At 43.0% G+C, this 18,641-nt stretch overlaps 2 protein-coding genes across 4 annotated transcripts in view; both read left to right on the top strand.

Moving 5' to 3' along the window:
* cep57l1 (centrosomal protein 57, like 1) overlaps window positions 1–4,475 on the top strand; it is a 62,517-nt gene extending 58,042 nt beyond the window's left edge. For all 3 annotated transcript variants that reach the window (XM_041188709.1, XM_041188711.1, XM_041188708.1), the window contains one exon: window positions 3,867–4,475. In XM_041188709.1, coding sequence (XP_041044643.1) covers window positions 3,867–4,103 — 237 coding nt within the window. In that variant the 3' untranslated portion in view covers window positions 4,104–4,475. The remainder of the gene's footprint in view (window positions 1–3,866) is intronic.
* Window positions 4,476–8,363: 3,888 nt separating this feature from the next.
* Window positions 8,364–18,641, top strand: part of LOC121277708 — a 149,491-nt gene continuing 139,213 nt past the window's right edge. Inside the window, exons 1-3 of the mRNA XM_041187343.1 lie at window positions 8,364–8,461; window positions 15,945–16,091; window positions 16,939–17,011. Coding sequence (XP_041043277.1) covers window positions 8,442–8,461; window positions 15,945–16,091; window positions 16,939–17,011 — 240 coding nt within the window. The 5' untranslated portion in view covers window positions 8,364–8,441. The remainder of the gene's footprint in view (window positions 8,462–15,944; window positions 16,092–16,938; window positions 17,012–18,641) is intronic.

Here is an 18,641-nt window from a genome sequence, read left to right as displayed (position 1 = left end):
TTTATGATGGAACTTTAATAAAAAACACTTGCATTTATATAGCACCTTTAATGTAGTAATATGTCCCAAAGCGCTTTGACTTTTTTAAAAAAAAAGTAAAAACTTGCTTTGGTAGAAGTAGCTTTGAGTAATCCATTGTAAGCATGATGATAGTGTGACACCTAGAGGGCAAATGAAGAGCATTGATTTAATCAAAACTTCAAAAGCAAAATGCCATTATGGTTTAGTTTCCATTTATTCACTTTTTCTATGGTAATGTTAAAATATCATATCCATTGAATTTGTTGCAGGGCGAGGAGGTAGTCAGATTTTTAGAAACCTGTAAGGTAGGGTAACACTGTAATCGACATTAGAACCTGATTTTGTTCATGCTTCTGGAAAAGAGGTTAGAGAAATATCCCTAGAAAATGGTGTAAGAGAATAAAGAGAGATTGCATTTATATTACATTTTTCACATTTAACGTTCCAAAGGGCCTCATAGCCAGTGAAGAATGTAGTCACACTGCAGTCTATTGGTGTACAGCAAGGGTCCCAGAAAGTACAATGAGACAAACAAATAGATAATCTTTGTTAATGTTATTGGTTAAGAAATAAATGTAGGCCAGGACAGCATTCAAATCGTGCCACTGGATCTTATCTCTTATCTCCATCTCTGACACTTCCCTTCCCTTCCTTGACCTCTCTGTCTCAATCTCTGGTGATAGACTGTCCACCAATATCCATTACAAACCCACCGACACCCACAGCTATCTCGACTACAGCTCCTCACACCCCACTTCCTGTAAGGACTCCATCCCATTCTCTCAGTTCCTTCGCCTCCGTCGCATCTGTTCCGATGATGCTACATTCAAAAACAGTTCCTCTGACATGTCCTCCTTCTTCCTTAACCGAGGTTTTCCACCCACGGTCGTTGACAGGGCCCTCAACCGTGTCCGGCCCATCTCCCGCGCATCCGCCCTCACTCCTTCTCCTCCCTCCCAGAAACATGATAGGGTCCCCCTTGTCCTCACTTATCACCCCACCAGCCTCCGCATTCAAAGGATCATCCTCCGCCATTTCCGCCAACTCCAGCATGATGCCACTACCAAACACATCTTCCCTTCACCCCCCTTATCGGCATTCCGTAGGGATCGCTCCCTCCGGGACACCCTGGTCCACTCCTCCATCACCCCCTACTCCTCAACCCCCTCCTATGGCACAACCCCTTGCCCACGCAAAAGATGCAACACCTGCCCCTTCACTTCCTCTCTCCTCACCGTCCAAGGACCCAAACACTCCTTTCAAGTGAAGCAGCATTTCACTTGCATTTCCCCCAACTTAGTCTACTGCATTCGTTGCTCCCAATGTGGTCTCCTCTACATTGGAGAGACCAAACGTAAACTGGGCGACCGCTTTGCAGAACACCTGCGGTCTGTCCGCAAGAATGACCCAAACCTCCCTGTCGCTTGCCATTTTAACACTCCACCCTGCTCTCTTGCCCACATGTCTGTCCTTGGCTTGCTGCATTGTTCCAGTGAAGCCCAACGCAAACTGGAGGAACAACACCTCATCTTCCGACTAGGGACTTTACAGCCTTCCGGACTGAATATTGAATTCAACAACTTTAGGTCGTGAGTCCCCTCCCCCATCCCCACCCCCTTTCTGTTTCCCCCTTCTTTTTTTTTTCCCAATAAATTATAAGGATTTTCCTTTTCCCACCTATTTCCATTATATAAAATTTAAAAAAAAAAACCCACTAGAGCTATACCTTGAGTGCCCTACCATCCATTCTTAATTAGCACATTCGTTTAGATAATATCACCAACTTTAACTTTAACACCTATGTGTTCTTTTGTACCATTGTTGTTGACATCTTTTGATGATCTGCTTCTATCACTGCTTGTTTGTCCCTACAACCACACCAACCCCCTCCACCTCTCTGTCTCTCTATCTCTCCGCCCCCCACACACACACCTTAAACCAGCTTATATTTCAGCTCTTTCCTGGACTCGAACTCAAGTTCTGTCGAAGGGTCATGAGGACTCGAAACGTCAACTCTTTTCTTCTCCGCCGATGCTGCCAGACCTGCTGAGTTTTTCCAGGTAATTCTGTTTTTGTTTTCCACTGGATCTTATGCCCATCTCTGCAGGCATTTGGAGCCTTGTCTTAAATCTCAACTGAAAGACTAAGAATTCTGGGGCAAGTAATCCTGACTCCCCAAAGCCTGTCCACTATCTACAAGGCATAAGTCAGGAGTGTAATGGAATGCGCTCCACTTGCCTGGATGAGTGCAGCTCCAACAACACTCGAGAAGCTTGGCACCATCCAGGACAAAACAGCCCGCTTGTTGGCACAAAATCTACAAACATTCACTCCCTCCACCATCAACGTACAGTGGCAGCAGTGTGTACCATCTACAAGATGCACTGCAAGGCTCCTTAGATAGCACCTTTCAAACCCACGACTCCTACCATCTAGAAGGACAAGGGCAGCAGACACATGGGAACAACGCCACCTGAAAGTTCCTCTCCAAGCCAGTCATCATCCTGATTTGGAAATATATCACCGTTCCTTCACTGTCGCTGGGTCAAAATCCTGGAACTCCCTTCCTAACAGCACTGCGGGTGTACCTACACCACAGGGACTGCAATGGTTCAAGATGGCAGCTCAACACCACCTTCTCAAGGGCAATTAGGGATGACACCAACATTCCATGAATTAATAAAAGAAAACTCTTCAACACCCCCTTTATTCTGCATTGAAACATCAGCCTACTTTATGTGCTGAAGTCCCTGCAATGGAGCTTGTACCTGCAATCTTCTGACTTAGGCTAATGTACTACCTCTGAGCAAATATTATTACAGAAGTAGAAAGTCGTTGAGACTTGCCTTATTTTCTACTCGTAAAGCATAAGACATAATGAAAACCAGCCATATGACCCATTTGGGTTCATTGGAAATACCTTGACTATTTTGATTTCCCTACCCCTCAAAAGACAAATGGAGGAGAAACAATGATGGATGTTGAGATGGACTGACTGGTGTGACAGCTGGAAACCTTCACTGAAAAAGTAAAAATAATCTTATCTGAGAAATTGTTTGGTCTTGTGATTTGTAAGAGTGGTAAATCTTGCTTAATCCTTGCTTGTTGAAATATAGGCATGAGAAAAGTTGTATTTTTAAAATCTAGAGAGCTCCAGTTCAAATCCTACCATGGTGGTCTGAGAACTTGATTTCAGTTTTAAAAATCTGAAAATAAAAAGCTGTGATTAAATTTTTTGCGTTGTTATAAAAATGCAATTGATTCACTAATGATCTTTCTTTGGGAAGGAAACCTGCCCTCCTTATTCTGTCCAGACTATGCGATTCCAGTCCCACACCAAAAGGGTTGACTCCTAACTGCTCTTTGAAGCGATGGAGCAAGTCACTCCATTGTATCAAAATTGCAGTGGTTCCAAAAGATGGTTGGCCATCAACTTCTCAGTGACTAGGGATGGACAATAATTGTCAGCCTTGCCAGCGATGCCCACATCCTGAAAAAGAAAGTTACATTGGTTGCAGCAGATGTGAAGCTAGTTCTGAGACTATCCAACATGGAAACCAGAACTGGGCCTAATTTGGCTTCAGTAATATTGCACATTTTAAATCACTACAAGGCCAAAACCAATTTGCAGCAATTAAAAGTATGCTGCATAAGTGTGTTTTCCATTGTATTTAAACTCTGTGAAATGCAGTCTTCAAGATGTTTGTCACTAATCTTGTGTCAATTTTTAAATTAGTATTAATCAGACTTCCACACTGGTAGTAAATGTCTCTGATAAAATGTCTATGCGTGTAAAAAGGAAAATTAAAGTGAAATTACTTTGGCAATGATTTTTATTGTTTTAGGTTGAGAAATTGAAGGTAAAAGCAAAAAAACTGACGAGGGAGATGGCTAACACTAAGAAGCGAGCAAAAGCTTTAGATGAAATGAAGGAAGTGCCAGTTACCCCCAGGGGAACAGAATTTTCAGTCAAAACAACTTCTGCTCCTGGCCAGAAAGGAAAGGAGAGCCTTCAGCTGCTCAGGAATGCACAGAAACTGCAGCTAACCCTCAGGCAAAATGACATCACATGGGAGCAGTGATCACTGTGGTTCAGAAGACAATGTCTGTAAATTTGATTCTGATGTACGTAATTAATACATTACTACAGAGTAGCTTTATGAATCTGTACACTTTTTACTGTGTTTTTTGACCTGATTCTTGTTGCTTTGAAATGGACTTGAAATACTGCAGATAATCATATGGGGGTAATGTACTTGAAATGTAAGTGTTTTTTACATTCTCAAATGTTTAATCTATTAAAATGATTTACAATATGCATTTGGTGCAACCTATCTGTAGCAATATTCTTGTTGGAAATAGGTTGCTGACCATCTTCAATGTTTTGTCCATGTATATCTTGTGTATATAAATTAATAAAAACACTTGAGGATCTGCTGTGTCCCTTATCTGCCTATTTTCTATTTTTCATTTTGTTACCATGAGCTACTGTAAATAATTTTTTCGATAAGCACAGCCTTGAAGAAAAAGTGTGTGGTGTATGATGCTGTTAAATTTGCTACAAATAAGATTGAACTCAAAGAACAGTGGACTATAGAATGCTGCTTATAACTGGTTATCTAAGTCTTCAGGCCATATTTACAGATATATATATATATATATATATATATATATATATGTTTACTGTCAGTATATTTAGTTAGCTAATCTAGCGAGGGGAAAGGGATATGCTAGATCTATGCTAGATTCTCTGCTCTCTCATATTAAGTGGGTGGAACATTTAGCACAACACGGAGGCTTAACGACAGCGCTGTTGTATCAGAAGGTCTCGGGTTCAGTTTCCACTTAATGTCTAAGATGCTGTCTTTTGGATGAAATGTTAAACCAAGGCTCCATCTATTTGCCAGTTCCAAAGAACAGTAATATTGGAAGAGTAATATCGAAACATTAAATCTGTTTATCTCTCCACAAATGCTGTCGGACCTGCTGAGTTTTTCCAGCATTTTCTGTTTTTATTCCCCATCTACTTGTTCAGGTGGATATAACAAATCAATGGCATTATTTGAAAAACAAAGTGCATAGACTGACATTCATTCCTCAATCGACACCAAAACAGATGTACCGATTATTTATTTTGTTTTTTTGTGGGACTTGGCTGAACTCAAATTAACAGTTGCTACAAAACAACAGTAACAATATTTCGAAGTTAATCTGCAATGAAGTGCTTAGAGATGTCCCGAGGACCTGAAAAGCACTCCAAACGAGGTTGAAAAAGATTAGCTCTTTTATTTTATATCCTACATTTATCATAATTATTGCTTTCAGACTGTTTTTCTCCTTCCCACCAAACACACTCAATTTATACTGGGGGAAGTCCATACTTTAGCTTGCTCATCACTCACTGGCTCTATCTACTAAATTTCATGCACCCTCGATGCTTAAAATAGGATGCTGCTGCTCTCAGATGAAACTAGTTCAAAAGCTCTGCTTAAAATCACGCTTTGGATTGCCAGTGGAGAATGGAGTAAGTTCTCAGATGCCTTCTTGTTTTCATATAATCAGTTGGTGTGCTAAAGCATAGCAAGAAAAATCTCAGTTGAAATAGTGGAATCCAGGTTCAATTCTCTTCATTGACCTCACCCTCCTTCAGTTGGGTTCTTGAGCTGTCCAATAGGGAAGAGAGAAAATAGTTTACTGCAAGGCTTCAGTTGCCTCAAGAACAGCATTATTGAAAGCTTGGATATGGTTGCCTCTCTAATCTCCTAATCACAGGAAGTACTTAGGGGAAAATAGATTTTATACCCTAGTCAGTAATTTAATGTGCTGCAGATCATGGTAATACTTTGATGAAAATGTGTTGATATTTAAAGAACCAGACACACGAAAATGTTGAAACACCAAATGAGTCATCACTTAATGCATCAGACTTAACAGGTCTGAGTGAGACCACATCCTCTCCAAAGCACAATGTAAGACATTTCTGTCAATAAAACCACACCACAACATGTAATTGGATCAAAAGTGTAAATACTTTAGAAGCTAGTCAAGCAGTTATTTTCCCCAAGTGCTATTACTTTGCATAAACTTTGGTGCAAAGCCCATTATTTGCATGCAATCTGAAGGTATGCAAATCTCAGTTGTGTGCAGATGATTTGTTCTTTAACCCAGATAAAAATTAAATTCTTTGAGAAATATCTTTATTGCAAAGCAGAATTCAATATTATACACATTATACTATGCCCACACAAACTTCATGAAGATCTGCTGCAGGGGCAACAAAAAATACACTGCTGTAGGTGTTCTGGTTGGACTTCCACATTTAAGCATTTTGGACACCACGTTGAGTGACTGCAAAGATAACGGTTACCTTGGACCCTGCTGTGCTCACCTATCAAGCGGAGAGTCCTTCTTTCCCCCACGGACTGCCACACAAGCTAGCACAACTCTCACTTCAACATAGTAACATAACACTGACTCTTGACTACAAGTAGCCATCTCCCTATTTACATAATAAACATGCAGGTAAAACACCTAGAAGGCAGGTATTCAGAAGGTGTTCATCCTCTGGACCTTGGATAACATTACAGAGTCTTGGGGCCTCTTCCAGCAGGCTTCTATGACCTAATGACTTGTCTACCATAAACATCCATACTATTTCATGACCGTCCAAATTTCTGAAAAGGTTGATGACCTCGCCTTATAATTAGATAGAATGCCATTTTGGATCCTTGCCCTGCTGAAATCCAGGAACCATGACAAAATTATCTCAACCACTAAAAATATACTGACAACAGCAGATTCAGAGCCAAGATATTCTATCAAAACAACTAATTGATATTTAAATATCTGTAATTGTAGTGATAGATGTAATTAATTTTCTGGGTAAAATAACTTAAGCTTCCTCACAAAAACCTGCACTCCTAAAATTCACCAAAACTGGAAGTTTTTCAAAAAGTTAGAGAACACACCAGGGGATTTGGTGGGTGTGTTATGGTTTGTCGGAAGACGATTAATAAAATGCTGCTTAAGAGACTTGTTATTAAAATTAAGGCAGGTGGTAACTAGAGGAATGTTACAGGGAAAGTGGAACGAGGCCATGGAGGGATTTGAAAATAAAGGTAATTTTAAAATCAAGGTGTTACTCATCAATGTAAGTCAGCAAGCACAGGGTTGATGGGTGAAAGGGACTTGGTTCATATTAAGATACTGACTACAGAGCTTTGATTGAGCTCAAGTTTATGCAGGGTGGTAGATGGACAATCACCCAGGAGAGCAGTGGAATGGTCAAGAGTGGAAGTAGCAAAAATTGGAAAAGGGTTTCACGCAGGCAATGTTACAGAGGTGAAAGTAAGTGGTCCTGGCGATGGTGAGGAGATGGAATCAGTAGCTCAGCTCAGTGTTAAATAGGAGTGGATTGATAAAAGAATTATTTCGAAGAAGTCACATTGGACTCGAAACTTTAACCCTGCTTCTCTCCCCACAGATGCTGCCAAACCTGCTGAATATTCCAGCATTTTCTGTTTTTATTTCAGATTTCCAGCATCCACAATATTTTGCTTTTGATATATATTAAAGGAGTGGAGTGTGTCAGCCGTCTGGTTGGGCCTCAGACCGTGACCAGAGAAAGGGATAGAGTTGGTGGCTATGGAACAGAGTTTGTAGCCGAATGGTGGACAACGGCTTCCAATTCCCCAAAATTTCTAGTCATCTACTACTGGTGTTGAACAAGCAGTTAAACACAGCACGGACTGAGGTCTCGGATCTTCCAGCATCCGCAGTTTTTTGCTTTTGATCTCCTGTCTGCTTGGAACAGAGTTACAGTACTAGGAAGTTTCGTGAAGGAAAAAGGGAGATAGATCACATAAATTACTAAATTTTCATCCAACCAATGCAGCAGTACTTCCAGTAAAGCAAGACATTGAGGATGCTGGAAATCTGAAATAGCAGCACTTCTATTTTCTTTTTGTTGCTTGGTTGATTTTCATCTGAACTTTTGGAATCTAAAACCAGCCATTGTTAATACCTAATAATAAAAAAAATAATAATTTGAATGGAGGCTACTTATGTCTCTGATGGATCCATCTGCAGTTAACAGTAGCCACGAACCCATGCCGGAAATCGCCTTCCCTGGCTTGTGTAGCGTTTCTATAGTTACAAATGGGCGAGTTTGAGCGCTGAGGAGGGGGCGGGGGTGAAGTCCATAATAAACATATACGCGTTTCAAGGGCGTTAATAGGTAATTAGATATTACAAAGAATAGTTTAGAAATGAATGTTCCAAACGCGTAAAGTGAGAGAGAAGATTATGAATGTTGACATTGTTGTCCCTGGTGATTCCGCGCTCACCCTGTCCCTCTGCCAGTCAACGAGGCTCACTGACACTCTCTGGCCAGATTTTGCTGCTTGAATTTTCACACCGGGATGATTCAGCGTTCGTCCAGGTTTGAGAAATGTTTTAGAAACGCTTGTGGATATCTCCTGATAAAGTAAAACAAATGAAAATGCTGCTTTGCAGCCGTGTTATTGGTGTGAAAAAAGCCAATCCCATGTTACCATTCAGTAAAGGCTTTTTCATCTTAAATTTCAATCTTAAATGTTGGTTTTTGAAACTGTTTTGCTTCATTGACGCAGGAACTCGGACCGACTCTTGATCTACAGGGAGACTGTCGGGCTTAAAAAACAAACAAAAAACAGAGGTTGCTGACTTCGCCTGGTCATTTGAACCACCGATTTTAACTGTTTACATGCATGAAGCCGTCTCATTGCTTTTTTAAACAATTAGAATAAAAAGGTTTTGAGGATTTCAATGTTTCAAGTTCCATTACAGAAGTACCTAGTTTACCCTTTTCCCTCTCGTTGCTGTGCAGCGCTTAATCGGTTATATTTTGGATGGGGAGGTACAGAAATGTTCCCATCCCGTTCAAGATGACACCCTTGACTTAGTGGCAACACTTGGCTCTGAACCTCTAGATTCTGGGTTCAAATCCCACTCCAGTTCTTTGAGCAGCTAGTTTAGGCTTACATTAGAATTTATGTAAAAACAAAAAAACTGCGGATGCTGGAAATCCAAAACAAAAACAAAAACAGCAATGAGACGGCTTCATGCATGTAAACAGTTAAAATCGGTGGTTCAAATGACCAGGCGAAGTCAGCAACCTCTGTTTTTTGTTCCTCTCTGCGACAAGATTTCCGTATCTCTCTTTTGCCCTGCTCACCTTCCTTGCTTTCCATTTCCCTCCTGGTGTTTGACAAGGTGTTTACTAAAACCCGCTTTCACAGCCACATCTCCTTTCTCAGTGACTGTCTCCATCTCCGACTTACCCCACTTGGATTTCAACTGAAATTCCACCCCTCATGTTTCGAACCCACCCAGGATTACAGGTATCTCCGGTACATAAAACGTTTCTCGGACTGCTGTTCCCGTCACATCCTGAGATCCACACTCAGTGCCATGCGCCGCCATATGAACACACTCGACCTCTCCCTCCAGCAGCACTGCCGTACACTTTTTCAAAGCTGCGTGTGCCCCCAGTTTCATTTTATCCTTCGGCTCATCCGACGCCTCAACAAGAAACTTTTTCTCTTTCTCTCAAGTGCTAAGGAACGCAAGCTCCAACAACTCATCGACACCAACACCCATCTAGGACCCTCCACCCCGGCCAGTCCCTCCGTCCCCACCCCATCTTCCAATCCCAACCCCAGCCGTGTATTCACTATACCCCCTGACCTTCCCCTCTCCGATGATGAACGTTCAGTGCTCAGCAAAGGAATTAGTTTCATACCCTTACGCCCTCACCTCAATGAATTTCGGGCTCGGCATGATGCTGAACTCTTCTTCCGCCGTCTTCATCTCCGGGCTCACTTCTTTGGGCAGGAGTCCTCTCCCAGTTCAACGAATCCTTTTACCCATCTCCAATATTCTCCCTCCACCTGGACCCCTCCCTCTGGATTCTTACCTTCTCTTGATCTTTTCATTGAGAACTGTCGGTGCGACATTAGTCGTCTCAATTTCTCTGCTCCTCTCACCCATTCTAACCTGTCTCTCTCTGAACTTACTGCACTCCATTCTCTCAGGTCCAACCCTGACATTGTCATCAAACCCACTGACAAGGGTGGTGCTGTTGTTGTCTGGCGCACTGACATCTACCTCGCGGAGGCTGAGTGTCAACTCGCAGACACTTCCTCCTACCTCTCCCTGGACCATGACCCCACCACTGAACATCAAGCCATTGTTTCCAGGACTGTCACTGACCTCATCTCCTCTGGGGATCTCCCTCCCACAGCTTCCAACCTGATAGTCGCCCAACCTCGGACAGCCCGCTTCTATCTCCTACCCAAAATCCACAAACAGAACTGCCCCGGTAGACCGATCGTCTCAGCTTGCTCCTGCCCCACAGAACTAATTTCTCGTTATCTTGACTCCCTTCTCTCTCCTCTTGTCCAGTCCCTTCCCACCTACATCCGTGATTCCTCTGACACCTTACGTCACATCAACAATTTCCAGTTCCCTGGCCCCAACCGCTTCCTCTTCACCATGGACGTCCAATCCCTCTACACCTCCATCCCCCACCAGGATGGTCTGAGGGCCCTTAGCTTCTTCCTCGAACAGAAGCCCGAACAATCCCCATCCACCACTACTCTCCTTCGTCTGGCTGAACTTGTTCTCACGCTGAACAATTTCTCCTTCAACTCCTCTCACTTCCTCCAAATAAAAGGTGTGGCTATGGGTACCCGCATGGGCCCCAGCTATGCCTGTCTCTTTATGGGGTATGTGGAACATTCCTTGTTCCAGTCCTACTCCGGCCCCCTTCCACAACTCTTTCTCTGGTACATCGATGATTACTTCGGTGCCGCTTCGTGCTCTCGTCGGGACTTGGAAAAATTTATTAATTTTGCTTCCAATCTCCACCCCTCCATCATTTTCACGTGGTCCATCTCTGACACTTCCCTTCCCTTCCTTGACCTCTCTGGCTCAATCTCCGTTGATAGACTGTCCACCAATATCCATTACAAACCCACCGACTCCCACAGCTATCTCAACTACAGCTCCTCACAACCCGCTTCCTGTAAGGACACCATCCCATTCTCTCAGTTCCTTCGCCTCCGTCGCATCTGTTCCAATGATGCTACCTTCAAAAACAGTTCCTCTGACATGTCCTCCTTCTTCCTTAACCGAGGTTTTTCACCCACGGTCGTTGACAGGGCCCTCAACCGTGTCCGGCCCATCTCCCGCGCATCCGCCCTCATGCCTTCTCCTCCCTCCCAGAAACATGATAGGGTCCCCCTTGTCCTCACTTATCACCCCACCAGCCTCCGCATTCAAAGGATCATCCTCCGCCATTTCCGCCAACTCCAGCATGATGCCACCACCAAACACACCTTGCCTTCACCCCCCCCCATCGGCATTCTGTAGGGATCACTCCCTCCGGGACACCCTGGTGCACTCCTCCATCACCCCCTACTCCTCAACCCCCTCCTATGGCACCACCCCATGCCCACGCAAAAAATGCAATACCTGCCCCTTCACTTCCTCTCTCCTCACCGTCCAAGGACCCAAACACTCCTATCAAGTGAAGCAGCATTTCACTTGCATTTCCCCCAACTTAGTCTACTGCATTCGTTGCTCCCAATGTGGTCTCCTCTACATTGGAGAGACCAAACGTCAACTGGGCGACCGCTTTGCAGAACACCTGCGGTCTGTCGGCAAGAATGACCCAAACCTCCCTGTCGCTTGCCATTTTAACACTCCACCCTGCTCTCTTGCCCACATGTCTGTCCTTGGCTTGCTGCATTGTTCCAGTGAAGCCCAACGCAAACTGGAGGAACAACACCTCATCTTCTGACTAGGCACTTTACAGCCTTCCGGACTGAATATTGAATTCAACAACTTTAGGTCGTGAGCTCCCTCCCCCATCCCCACCCCCTTTCTGTTTCCCCCTTCCTTTTCTTTTTTTTCCAATAAATTATATAGATTTTCCTTTTCCCACCTATTTCCATTATAAAAAGAGAAAAAGAAAAAAAAATATTTCTTTATTTTTTTTTACATCTTTTATGCTCTCCCCACCCCCACTAGAGCTATACCTTGAGTGCCCTACCATCCATTCTTAATTAGCACATTCGTTTAGATAATATCACCAACTTTAACTTTAACACCTATGTGTTCTTTTGTATTATTGTTGTTGACATCTTTTGATGATCTGCTTCTATCACTGCTTGTTTGTCCCTACAACCACACCTACACTCCACCTCTCTCTCTCTCTCTCTCCGCCCCCCACACACACACCTTAAACCAGCTTATATTTCAACTATTTCTTGGACTCGAACTCAAGTTCTGTCGAAGGGTCATGAGGACTCGAAATGTCAACTCCTTTCTTCTCTGCCGATGCTGCCAGACCTGCTGAGTTTTTCCAGGTAATTCTGTTTTTGTTTTTGTTTTGTGATTAGAATTTATGTACCTATTTGCAAAATATTGTTGAGCTTTTTATGAATGATTTAAGGACAACTCTTTATACCTTCCTGCCAGCCTTGGCTCAGTGCCAGCTCTCTTGCTTCTGAATCCATATGCTGTGTAAAATGGTTACTGTCTTAAAGCCTTTAATTACGTATCAAGACAACAGAGCTCACATGAACATGGCAAGCTGCAGTGTAGAAAGGTAAAACCAAAATACTGCAGATGCTGGAAATCTGAAATGAGAACAGAAAATGCTGGAAAAACTCAGCAGGTCTGACAGCATCTGCGGCGAGAGAAACAGAGTTAACGTTTTGAGTCTGATTCGTCCAAGTACCGCGACCCACTGCTGGACCTACAAGTAGTTCCTGATACTGACGAGACTGAATGGATAGGTTGATTGGAGGTTGCAGTGAGTGGGGATGAGGGAGTGAGTGGTGGGGTTGGGGGATAAGTGGGGAACTGTGTTCTGGTGCCAGGGGCAAGGTTAAAGGGGGGGATGTTTTGGGGGTTGGGGTGGGGGCACCTGGCCTGACACCAGTCCGCAGAGCTAAAGCTGCTGGGCTTTTCACATGGCATTGGGCTGCAACCCCGCCACAGAGGAAATTCCAGCAGGGGTGGAATGAAGCCTTAAGTGTCCAATAATCGACTACTTAAGGGCCCCAATAGTTTCAGGGGTGGACGGGCCATTAGTTGCCTCCCCTGCCTCCTGTAAACTTTAAAACACGCTAGCAGGGGAGCACAAAAGCCAGCACTTTAGTGCAGTAGCAAGGGAGTGCTGCACTTTCAGAGGTGCCATTTTTAGGATGCGATTACTGCTCTCCCTCAGTAGGTGAATCAATGCTCCTCCATGTTGAACATCACTTGGAAGAAGCACTGAGGGTAGCACGTTCACCAAGAGTAGCTCAGTACCACCACTGACTAAGCTGGCCACCTGAAGCATGTATCTGCCAGACTGGGCCTGTGGCAGGTGGTGAAAGAACCAGCAAGTGGGAAAGACCTACCTGACCTGCCCTCATCAATCTAGTTATCTGCCCATTAGAAGAAGTGACCACTGCACAGAACTTGTCTTCACACTGAGGATATTGTTCATTGGGCTGTGTACTAAACGGGATAGATTCAGAGCAGATATAGCAGCTCAAAACTAGGCATCCATGATGAACTATGGGCCATCAGCTGCAGCAGAATGATATTCCATCACAATCTGGAATCTGATTGCCCTGCATATCCCTTCAACAGCACCTTCCAAATCCACGACCACTACCATCTAGAAGGACAAGGGCAGCAGATACATGGGAACACTACCACCTGGAAGTTCCCCTCCAACCTGCTTGCCATCCTGATTTGGAAATGTATCACTGTTCTTTCATTGCCGCTGGGTCAAAGTCTTGGAACTCACTCCTTAACAGCACTGTGGGTATACCTACAATGGTTCAAGAAGGCAGCTCACCACCACCTTCTTAAGGCAATTAGGGATGGGCAATAAATGCTGGCCTAGTCAGTGAATCCCACATCCCATGAATGAATAAAGAAAAACTATTCCATTACCATCAAGCCAAGGGACCAATGCTGGTTCAATGAAGAGAGCAGGAAGGCATGCTAGGAGCAGTACCAGGCATTCATGTGAGGTGCCAACCTGATGAAGCTACAACACAGGACTACATGCATGCTAAACCATGGAAGCAGCATGCTAAGCACTGAGCAAAGTGAGTCAACAAACAATGGATCAAATTAAAATGCTGCTGCCCTGCCACAATTACACAACTAACTGGAGGAGAAGGTTCCACAAATATCCCCATCCTCAATGACGGAGGAAGTCCAGCACATTAGTGCAAAAGACAAAGATGAAGCATCTTCAACCAGAAGTGCCAAGTGGATGATTGATCTTGGCCTCCTCCTGATGACCTCCAGCTTTACAGATGCCAGTCTTTAGTCACTTAGATTCACTTCATGTGATATCAAGAAACGGCTGGGTGCACTGATATTGCAAAGGCTATGAGACCTGAAAACATTCATTACCAAAGGCTTGTGCTCTAGAACTAGCTGATCATAAGATCATAAGAAATAAGGGCAAGAGTAGGCTATTTGGTCCATCGAGCTGCTCCACCATTCAGTAAGATCATGGTAGATCCGATTGCAACCTTAACTTCACTCTCCTGTCCATCATTAACTGTTGACTCCCTTGTAGATCAAAAATCTGTCTAATTCAGCCTTGAATATATTCAATGATCCATTCTCCACTGCTCTCTGAGAAGAGAATTCCAAAGCCTAAGAAGAAAGAAGAAGAAATCCCTCCTCATCTCCATCTTAAATGGGAAACTCCTTATTTTTAAACTGTGTCCCCTAGTTCTAGATTCCTCCATCAGAGGAAACATCCTCTCAACATCTACCCTTTTAAGCCCATCAGAATCCTGCACACCCAGCCAGTACAGCAACAACAATGCCGTCTACCTGACAATGTGGAAAATTGTCTATGTATGCCCTGTTCATAAATAGCAGGACAAATTCAATCTTGCCAAGCACCGACACCCACCCTCCCGCCCCATTAGTCTACTTTCAATCATCAGCAAAGTGATAGTGCCATCAAGTGGCACTGACTCAACAATAACCTGCTCACTAATGTTCATTTAAGTTCCTGCAGGGCTACTTGGCTCCAAACAGGCTTAGTCAAAACAAGAGCAGGAGAGCTGAATTCCAGATATGAAGTGAGAGTGACTGCCCTTGTCGTCAAGGCAACATTTGACCGAGTGTGCCAACAAGGAGCCCCACCAAGTCAATGGGTATCCAGGGGAAAACCTCTCCTTGGGTTGGAATCATAACTAGCACAAAGGAAGATGGTTGTGCATATTGGAAGCAAATCATCTCAGCCCCTGGACATTGTTGCAGGAGCTCCTCAGTGTAGTGCCCTAGGCCCAACCATCTTCCGCTGTTTCATCAATAATCTTTCCACTAATATAGTTGCGCATAAATAACAGGGAATGCCATCAATAGCACCACTATTTAAACAGCAAATTATGACCCATTTTATTTCAACAGTTTGAGATGAGGGTCTCCTTATTTCTTTGGAGCCTGATGGTCCTCCATCATTGAGTCTGGAGTTCCAGCTGATCCATGAATGGCTTGGGGGTATAGTGGTGTTGGGTCACTCAGTGCCTGTTGGTTTAGGACAACCTTCCACCAGTTTATGGAAGGACACATTAACTTTGATTCACATCATCAGATTTCTGGACCAGATCCTAATCAATATTCAAAAACAAAATTTATTGGCATGTTTAACTCTAATGAATATGCTATGGTTTTGCATCACATTTAGTGCATATTTTGAGTTCTTGATAAATGCCTGATATTTCAGGTTAAACACATGAATGATGAATGAACCAATCGGTGCTTAGTAATGAAAAGAAAATATTAGTAATGCAATCAAAATCTATTCTAATACTTATTTGATGGCACATTTGTCTTCTGCTGATAAATAGCTGTGGAGCAATGGGTGAAACGTACAAAGTCTCTGATACTGCAAGAATCCAGGCTATGGAAAATGAGCTGGCTGGACAGTTGGCGGAACTGAAGCAAGAGATTGAAGAAAATGGAATATTACAGCGTGCGCCTACACAATCTTTCAGGTAACATTTAGCAATAAACATTGGCCCAATGTTCTTTTGTTATATTTAAAGATATGTAATACATATATTTTTTAAAGAAATGTACAATAAAACACTACTTGTATGCTATTGTAAAGGAAGCAAAAAACCATGTTGAAGTTGTAAATGCCTGGAAGCATTACACCGTGAAGTGATAGGATGTGGCGTAGATATCTAGTCATTTGTGCAATGCCATGGGTACATTTACACCACAAGTTTAGCATCATTGCAAAATGATTTCAACTTTTGACCAATGGTAAATTGGAAGCATAAATCTCAAGTTAGAGTTAAACTTGACTCTGAAGCAAAGTGGAATGATAGTGATTGTGTCATATTATTTTGGTTAATTTGACACTGCATGGAATGTAAACGCATTGTCAAGCCTAGTATGGTTGTAAATGTAACTGGCCATTACCTTTTCTTACATCTAAATATTTACTGTTCTAACTTTTGGTGGTCAGAACTCAACATGTATCAAGCAACTGCAGGATGGTCCCCTGAACAAACTAGTTAAAGTTCTAGCCAGGCAGGAGACAGGCAACTTAAACAGACCTCTGCCTGGGTGGAACTGAAACTGGTAGCTTCAGTGAAAATACATCCTAATGTTGAAACTATACAAAATTCTGCAGGAGTTAACAGACTTCTGGGCTATTATTAGATGGAACTCACTGTAAATCTGAAGGAAGGAACTGAACAATATTTATATTTTTTTAAATACAGTAAACAGCAAAGATAACCAATTGATATTAAACACTTACTAATGTCCTTTGCATCTCATAATGTGACATCATTTCTACTTTTACTTTAAAGTGCTTCCATTATTTTTCAGCTCTGTTTGCATACCGAAGGACATTTCCTATTTCAGAAAGGAACGTGAACTGCTCTTGAAGAAAGGTTTACAGGTAAAATATCAGAAATGTTAAAAAAGTGAATATAGCATGACATTATTGAATGTTGCTGGGATTGGAGGAAGCAGCATGTAGCAGCCTTTTGTGGGAAGCAGGCCCAAGAGAATGGTGCCCAAACTCTCACTGGCCATTTTCAAAGTGCCTGGCTGCAACCTTGCATGTATTTCTGCCCTCAAACCCCCTCTTCTGGACCCAGCCCTTTTGCACATGCAGGTGCCCTGACTCCCAGTATCCCCATTACCATTCAGTTCCAGTCTTCATGTTCCTTAAAGCATTTTGGAATAACTTTTCTACCTCTTAAAATTAACAGACCTCACTAGCTGAGGGTAAACAATGCTGTGAAACACATGCCAGGATCATGGGGAAAGACATTTCGGGAATAATTGAATGCTTGGCCAACTTCCAATGTGTCCATAAATAAGCAAAGATTACCAATGGCAAGGACACACAGCAGGAATATTTAAATTTGGTCTCCCCTGATTTCCCTCCTGACCCCACCCCATGATAAAAGTTCCTGCTGCGCAGATCCCAACACCAGAACCCAACACCCAGTTCCTTCACTGTCGCTGGGTCAACATCCTGAGACTCCCTCCCTAACAGCACTGTGGGTGTACCTACACCACATGGACTGCAGCGGTTCAAGAAGGCAGCTCACCACCACCTTCTCAAGGGCAACTAGGGATGGGCAATAAATGCTGGCCCAGCCAGTGAAGCCCACATCCTGTGAATGAATAAAAAAAAAATCACAGCCATGCGCATTTTCAGCCCCAGATTTTTTTAACCGAATGTATAGTCATTGAATCATTTACGGTACAGATAGAAGCCATTTGGCCCATCGAGTCTATGCTGACTCTCTGTGGAGCAATCCAGTCAGTGCCCATCTAATTTCCTTTGGAAATCATTAATCTCCTTGCCTCCTCCATCCTTGTGGGTAGCTAATTCCATAGGTCATTACCACTCACTGCATAAAAAAAGTTTTTCCTCTCATTCCCCCCCTGCATCTTTTGCTCGAAACCTTAAATGTGTCCCCCTAGCCCTTGTACCATGAGCTAATGGGAACAGCATTTCCTTGTCTATTTTATCCCAACCTATTATAATCTTGTACACCTCTATCAAACCTCCTCTCAATCTCCTTTGCTTCAAGCAGAACAACCACAGCCTCTCCAGCCTAACCTTGTAGTTAAAATTTCCCATTCCATCCTGGTAAATCTCCTCTGCGTCCTCTCATGGATCCTCATATCCCTCCAGAAGTGTGGTGGCCAGAAGTGGATGAAATACTCTAGCTGAGGCCTAACCAGACATTTATAAAGGTTCAATATAACTTCCCTGCTTTAGTATGCAATGATTCTCTATTTGAAGACCAAGATCCCATTTGTTTTGTAAACCATCCTCTCAATAAGGTCTTGCCACCTTCAAAGATCTATGCACATACACCCTGTTAGGAAATAGAAAGTTTAATTAAGTTGCGTCTGTATCTGGGTGTTTTAGGAATAAGATATAGCTTTAAGTTAAGTTTGATTTGTGTTTCTGTATTTTTATATTAAGAAAAGGGGAAGGTGAGTTTTAGTTTCACTTTAAAAGATGCCTCATTTTAATAAAAGTTTTACGATGCGTGGAGGGAAGG

The sequence above is a fragment of the Carcharodon carcharias genome, chromosome 5, assembly GCF_017639515.1.
Source record: "Carcharodon carcharias isolate sCarCar2 chromosome 5, sCarCar2.pri, whole genome shotgun sequence".
NCBI classification, from domain to species: domain Eukaryota; kingdom Metazoa; phylum Chordata; class Chondrichthyes; order Lamniformes; family Lamnidae; genus Carcharodon; species Carcharodon carcharias.
The sequence above is the reverse complement of the archived record's forward strand: the minus strand, read 5'-3'. Positions and strand labels throughout refer to the sequence as shown.